Source organism: Chlamydotis macqueenii, chromosome 14, assembly GCF_036417535.1.
Source record: "Chlamydotis macqueenii isolate bChlMac1 chromosome 14, bChlMac1.mat, whole genome shotgun sequence".
In the NCBI taxonomy this organism is placed as follows: domain Eukaryota; kingdom Metazoa; phylum Chordata; class Aves; order Otidiformes; family Otididae; genus Chlamydotis; species Chlamydotis macqueenii.
In genome coordinates, this window is record NC_141569.1 from 17612330 (window position 1) to 17620179 (window position 7850).

General features: G+C 44.0%; 1 protein-coding gene across 1 annotated transcript; it reads right to left on the minus strand.

Moving 5' to 3' along the window:
* Positions 1-206: 206 nt before the first annotated feature.
* CAMLG (calcium modulating ligand) lies at positions 207-7336 on the minus strand. The gene is made up of 4 exons (XM_086759162.1): positions 7017-7336; positions 5114-5568; positions 4311-4376; positions 207-2686 (listed from the first exon to the last, which is right to left on the minus strand). Exons 1-4 carry the CDS (start codon positions 7180-7182, stop codon positions 2495-2497), a joined length of 879 nt encoding a protein of 292 aa, XP_086615288.1. The 5' UTR covers positions 7183-7336; the 3' UTR covers positions 207-2494.
* Positions 7337-7850: the final 514 nt, after the last annotated feature.

A 7850-nucleotide genomic window follows, 5' to 3' on the forward strand; every position in this document is an offset into this window, starting at 1 on the left:
TGCGGCGCCCTCTGGCGGTCGGAGGTCGCAACAAAACGGGGGATCACCCGAAAACGGGCAGCGCCCCGAAACCGGTAGCAACGGGCAACTGCCCGCGCAAAGGCCTCAGCCCTGTCCCTGCTGCCCAGCCCAGGCGGGATTCCCGGTGCAAAGTGTTCGTTGTGCACCACACCCCTCTTCCCGAGCCAGGATAAAGCGCGAAGGAAGAGGGTAACAAATATACTTTTAATAGAAAACAATCGGTTTGGCAATAAACATTAAATAGAATTATGTACATGAACAGAGATAACTTAAAAATGGAATAAAAGGGATTCATTTCTTGATCAAAGGTGAAGAAGCATCATTTAACGCAAGCCCCTCCTGGTGCCGTGCCCAAGGGCAAGGAGCCTTTCCCCAGCCCACCTTGAAGTCACCAGACAAAAATTCGCATTTTCGGGCTGAAAAGTTCCAGGTGAGGTCTCACAGCAAGATTTCTTTCACTGCTTGAGAAGAAAACCTGCTTCATCTTTCCTTGCACATAAGGATGGTGCAAGAGGTAGAGTGAACATCGAGCAGATGGGTCAGCTCTTTTCTTAATATTTATCTGATTAGGATTAAAATTTTTCTGCTGAGGATCAAAAATTCATTGCTTTTTGCAGCTGTTAGTACACAGTATTTTTGTAATTTATTTGCATTACGTTTGGGCATACAAATTGAGAGTCAGAAGAAGTGTAACATCTAAGCGAACTCATTATTTACATATCTCAACCTTAATTTAAATGACAGCTTTCATTTTACTGAAATTCCTGTCTAATATAAACAAATTTAAAGCTTCTGAATAAATATTTGTGCTAACAGACCTAACTCAGAATCCTTTGCAGCCCAGCCCTGGACACCTGTAACACGATACTGTTAAATAAACAGTAAAAAAAAAAAAAAAAAAAAGAAAATCGTCAAATCAAAACATAAGCTTCTTTTTTTTCATGCCACAAACAAACATATATCTAACTCAGGAGTCAGAAATGCAGTGCTAAGATTACAGCAGGAAGCTTTAACAGAAAAGATTAAGCAGAAAGCAGGGCTATTTACTCTAAAGAGGCGTAATCAAAGAGTTCTGCTCCCTAAAAAACATTCTGCAAACAGGTGTTTCCCTATGCCAAAAAAAAAAAAAAAAAAAAAAAAAAGCATTGTCCTAGATTACTTGGAAGTCCAGATTCTAAACAGAAAACTACAAGTCGGGAATAATATCAAATTTAGCCTCAGTAGAAATTTTCACAGATTATCAGCATTTAAGCTCTTTGGAATGACACTTACTTCCTCTCACTGAGCAAAATTCGTATGAGATTGAAAAGAAGAGCATTTGCTGGCTTGCTTCTCTATCCAGTGACAGGATTAATCTGAATTTGTCTTCTTTTCACCTACATGCCTGGACATCCACAGGAAAAAAAAAATACAAACTGGTGTTCTCCCTTCACACTTAGATCTTCATGTGGGAGTCAACTCAAAGCACCATTTTTTGATTTCACTGTCACTTGTGGTATATAGGACTTAAACAGGAATGGCTTCTCTGATTTCACGGGGGCAATTTCAGGAACACACCAAAAAAGTTGGGTCGTAGTATTACGCAGGAAGAGCAGAACTCCTCCGCAGTTAAGCTCCTGCAAAGAGCTAGGGGAAAAAAAGAAAAAATTTCCTTGGAAGTTTTCCGTATACTAGAGCAAACACTTGATGCTGCAGGTTGGTTGCCAATATATACAACTTTCCCTCCTGAGATGAGCTGTTCAAATAAAGAAAAGGCATCAGAATGATGCTGTGTATGACCTACAGTAGGATCAGACTGCTGGAAACTTCCAAACAGGCGAGAGTAACAATTCTGATTTTCCTACTTTTTGATTGATGACATTTGTAAAGCAACAAGACTTTCGTGTTGGTTTTGTGTAGCTGTTTTTGCACTATAACCATCAAGTTAAATTAATCACAATCACAACAAATAATGTACAGCAAGGCAAGGATTAAGACAACAAAGTGGCGTGTTTCACCAGCATTCTCCAGAAGCAGCTACTTGGTTCAACATTCTCAATTTGAACAACAGAATATAAGGATTTCTTTTATTTAGAGCTTTCTTTAAAAAAAATGGGAACACCACAAAATGAGCAGTTCTTGTTAGCTACAGCCACACTGGAGAGATCTATATATGGTTCTGCTGAAAGGAATCATCTTCTCTTTGTTCTCACCGAACAGAACAAAGGCAGCTTTGTAAATGTTTATGAAGGAGGCTGAGAAGGGCATCACCTAACTAAGCCACTGACACTTCCTACTCTTCACATTTGGAGTAGGCAGACACAGTATTTAAATAAACGGAACCAACACAACTGGCAGTCTGGGGCCCTGCTCTTCCTTTCCCAAAATGACTGCATTTAGGGCTCCTTTCAAGCATTCGAACAGGTAAGAATTTTAAAGAAGGAATACAGTCCAGAAAGCTTTACTGTAACTACTGAGTTGAACTGTACGGCCATCATGGTACTTCAGAACCAAAAACCAGAGTAAGTTCATGGCAAAAGATAAAAGTAAAGAAATAGACACAAAGGTCTGTGAAAACATCTCCCATTTTGCTGTAGGTGTCCATGGAGCGACTAATCACTTCTGCAGGGATTCCAGACAGTAAAAGAGCAGCAGTCAATACTGTCGTTTTCACCTTCTTCTCACACTAAAAGGAAAAAAAAAAAAAAAAGTTAGTTCTTCTGCTATAATCCAATTTTGCTTTATACGCCACAAATGTTGTGCCAATTCCACACGCAGCCAGGCACACTCCAAATTCATCGGTAAGAGCAGCAGGTTTGGACTGATTCTCTCCAGACGCGCTCCAGCATTCACAACACTTATCCTCGCTACAGATTCATGCTGTGATGGATCCGGTGGAGCTGAGCGAGAGCCTGGGTAACAGCAGATAAATTCATCACAGATATTACACCTACTTCACGCTGGCACTCCAGGCAAGCTGTGCAGCAGCCTCTGCGTGAGTGGGAAGAGTCCCAGACAAGGACAATATGGGTGGAAGAAGGCAAGCCAGGCATCTCCGCTGGCAGAACAGGATTAATCTCATCACACTACTCAGCAAAAGATACCGTTACTGTTCTAACACAAAATAATGACTTAGAATTTAAACCAACTGTTTCTTTCTATTTTAGGATGACTCTATTTTACGATTTTATCCTCTAACTCTGAAATGCCCTAAAACCCTTTTGAAAGCTGTTCTGTCCTTAAGATGACAAATCCCAAGGATGCAAAGTCTGACAGGCAGGAAAAGGTGATAGTGGCTGAAAATTTTGGTAATCTGATGATACTTGCTGGATACCTTTTAAATCCAATCCAAATTAAGCTTTCAAGAATATTTCAAGGTTTCAGAAGAGAAAAATGAAGGACAGCAAGCTGATTGAGCTCATCTGGGTATAAGTGCAGTAAAAACAAGTTGGGGAAAGGAACCACCTCTTTAAATTCTGAAACTGAAGACCTCCTTTTGAAAACAGCAGAAACAAGATTAAAAAAAAAATCTAGCAGATGAGCCAGTGCAAGTCTAAGGCTAATTCTACTGTTTTGTGTTTTGACACATCAGCTTAGAATGACTACTATGAAGTTCAGTTTTCAATGATACACTTAACTACAAAAGAACCGCTGATTTATCCTGATTTTCTACAGCTAATCTGTTATTACTTTTAAAATGCAAATATTCCCTGTCAACTATGGATTGAGCATCATTCACTTTCACTTTGCACTGCAGACTTGACAAAATCATCAACTAAATATTTCAGCACAATTAACTGGTATAAATACATAAAGCCAGTGACATACCAAATCTTGCTAGAAAGCAGCAAGTTTCACACACAAATAAATGTCTCATTTCCAGGTGCCACTCAAATCGATACTAGCAATGAAATGCAGAGCCCTTAAAACCCAAGGACTGTCTCATTTTTTAGCAAACACCCTTCCAAATTTCCTTCAGGTATCACGTGCAAAACAGCTGTTGACTGAGCAAAGCGTAACCACAGAAGAGCATGGTGTAGGACAAAAGCAGAAATTTCCCAAATACATGAAAGAACCACCTGGCTTTCCCAGTCAAATGCTTTTAATTAGCCTACAGCAAGTTTAAAAAAGATTTGGACTAAATCTGGGAAGACTAAAAACTAGTATAGACTATCAGCATTTGGTAACTCTCAATTCTGCAGTTTAAAATGAGGGAAGAATACTTCACATGCATCGGTCCTAAAACAATTTAATCTAAGCACAAGTTTAAATTTAAAACATTTCAAATTAATCTAATAAAAATATTTTACCTTTGGAAAGTACTTGGACAGTCCCATGTAAGCAAGTTGTAGAGTAAGAAATGGTGCAAATATTGACTGAAGGAACAGAAAAGAATATATGAAAATTAACTTTGTCAGAAGTAATAGCTAAGAAATTTAATGCTTTCCAAGTCATAACATTAGGTAGGTAAAAAATAATTTGTGGACAACAGCAACAGTATTCTTGAATAGTACAAACCTACGTAGAGAAGTTACATGCCAAAATTAAGGTGCTGCCTTATTTTCTTAGGGCCTAAAACCCTGAAATTGCAGAAGCGTACCGCAGGGTGTGAAAATGAGCCCCGGGATCCAGGAGGTGGCAGGCTGCACCAGCCACACGCCGCTGTACGACGCGCTGGCAGACACCTGGAATAGTGAGGAACTGCTTTTCTCAGAAGACTGATAAACAAGTAGGATCTGCTTATCTTGGGACAACTATTGCTGGTTTTACTCTATTATTCTTTTGTAGACTCCAAACTAGAGGAGCAGTCGACTCATGCCCACAAAGAGGGAAACAAACTTAGAGGGGACTTAAACTGCAACAACTATTCCAGTGCTTCTGCTCTTCAAACACTACAGGCCAAAGCTGTGCTACTCTCAGTTGTTACATAGTGGCTGTGTTAGGTAACACAGACTGATCTCAAAGACTTTAGAGTTGTTGGAAACATAAAGAGTGCCTGAAGTTCCCAACTCAGTTGCTACCGATAGATGTCAGCCCTAGATAAAAGTATTTCACAGTAACTCTGCAGTAAACTAGCAAAACAAAACAGGATTGTTTTTTTCCCTGAACTCACCAAGTACTTGCACACAAAAGCCCTGACCGCGATGGCAAGCAGAGCACATCCCACCAATCTAAAAATGCGGAAAGAGTCGAACTCCTCCACTGCATTCCCGTTCTCTTGGCTTGGCTTCTCATTCATCAGCTGGTTCCTCAGCTTCAGAGCTTCATCAAATCTGGATAAGTACTGCTCTAATCCATGCCTAGGTGGCCGTGGTGCAGCTTCAGATGGCAGTTCCCCTCTGTTACGGTGACGGAGCTCACTTGTACCCTCATTGACAAGCTCTGGAGTTTTACTGAACAAGTCCTTATCCCCTTTGAGGTCTATCATGCTGCCCGCGTGGTCAGCTGTGCCTGCCAGGTTACCAACAGAATCACCAAGCACAATTCGCTTGGAAACGGAAGGAATGGTAAGGGAGTTTGATTTATCTTGTTCGTGCTGAAGCTTTGACTCAGTGTGAGTTTCATCATCTAAAGAAGAGAAATAAAAACACAGAGTTATGAACACAAGGTACGCGGAACAACACTTTAGCCATACTGGACTGGGGTCCTGGGTTGATGTCTCTGCTTCCCAAGTGAAAAGACTGATTTATGATTAATAAATGTGCTAATTATTAACCACAAAGTCATTTGACATACCTGAATATAAGCAATCCTATTTTAAGAAGAAATAGGCTCAGCTGATACACAACCTGCTTGTGTATCAAAGGAAGGATTAGATTCAGACTTAGGTTACACCACAGATGGTGATAACAAAAAGAGAAGAGCACAGCGTGGACCAGACTGAAAACGCTCATCAGCTTCACCAAAAAAATATATTTTTACACAACGGGACTCCACACACTCCTGGCTCCCCTCCACCAGCCTACAAAGAACTCCACCTGTACCACACGCTTTGCGTTGCAGGGCACTCTTTGGAAATGGCGCAGACACGAGACAGAAAGCCGCGCAATGCGGGTCAGAGGTTGAAGCTGCCAGTCAGCAATGGAGAAATTCAAACACTGAACTTCCTTACGCAACAACACTGCCTGCACAAGAGGAAAAATGTTATTCCAAATACATGGAGCTACATTGAAAAAGGGCAAAGGTTTACAGAAAGGGAATCACACAGAAGGAGCATTAAAGACTGACAAATGAGCAGGCAATGGGAGAAGTCTACTTTGGCTTGTTCTTCTCTATTGCCAAAGGAAAAGCAGTGTTAACCTGCTGTGTATTAAACCTGAAAACTCCATCTTCCAGGAAAAGTGATGATGCCAGAGAGGACAAAAACCAAACCGGGAGGCATGCAGAACAGGTCTGGTCCCACCAGAGAGGACGAACCAACGCTTAAAGAGTATTTTTCTGTATTAAAGCAGATTGATTCATGGCTTACGGGCATCCTTGTGAACAGAAATGTGAGAACTCTTTCCTGACAAGACAGTCAGCCTCTTCAGAGTATGCACAGAAATATAAATGACCTACCTATGAATCTGCAAGAAAATTCCACACGCCAACCACAAGCATCCAATGACCAGTTATTACCCAAATGCAACTTTAATAGGAAAATACAGCTATGAAAGCAAGCAATTACTGAACGAAAATGCGGGGGAGGCTCATCGTTCCTTCAACTAAGAAAAACTACTTGAGGTGAAAAGACAGCTTGCCTGCTCGCTATGTACGGACAGCGACAGGCCCAGGACCCGATCTCGGCGCGTTCCCGAGGACTACACGTATTCTACCCGCGGGTCTCCGGAGCGCCAGAGAAGGCGGTGCTTCACTTCAGCCATCACGGAAGATCGCACCGAGGGGCCACACAGCAGCCGCTGCTGCCCCGCGGGGACACTGCGGGGAGCGGCGGCGGCAGGAGGAGGCCGCAGCCGGACGCTACCGCCAGCCCCGCAGCCGGGAGCCCTCACGCCGCCGCTCGCCACAGGGCTCACCCTTTGCCGCCGCCGGCCGGTGGAAACCCATGATGCGGTTGATCCGCTCCTCCGAGTTCATCAGCAGCTTCCTCCGCCGCAGCTCGGCTCGGCGCTGGGAGGCCGAGAGGCCAGCGGGGGGCCCCGAGGGCGTGAAAGCCGCTCCCGCCCCGCCGCCGTCCTCCATCCCCCGCAAAAAAGGCCGCGGCGCTACCTCAGCGCCGCACAATGGGGCCGCCCCGCCTCAGCGCGCAGGCGCCACCGCCGCCCGCCCCTCCCCAGCCGGCTGAAGCAAGCGCCGCCATCTCGCGTAAGGGCAGGAGACCCGGGGGTGCGCGGGGAGAGCCCTCCGCGCTCTCCGTGGGTACGGCGCCCGCACTAAAGATGGCCGCTGCGGATTCGGAAGTGACATCACGGGGCGAGAGGCGACGGGGCGGGAAGGGAGAGGCCGCGGAAACCTGACAGACCGGGTTTTGCGTGTTTATAGGAAAAGCGAACCAGCAGTGCGGTGACGTCACGTCCCGAGCGCTAGCGGTGGCCTGCTCCTTCCTTAGTTTGCCTAAAATTCTGGTTTCAGCAAACCTGGCAAATCCGCCTTGTGTGCAGTGAGGAGAAGCTGCTGAACAATGCCGTGGGCAGGCCGGGCACGCGGTCCTTCTCCAGCGGTGAGAGCAGCGCTCTGTATAAAACATCAAGTATGAACATAAGCAAACATTCGTGTTATTAACCAAAGCAGTATTTCCCTAACACTCCACAACGAGAAAAAAAACACAGTTTTTTTTCGAGCAAGTTGCAGCTGGCACACTATTCCTATTTATGTACAATAAAAAGTCCATCACACCTCTATTTGTGTGA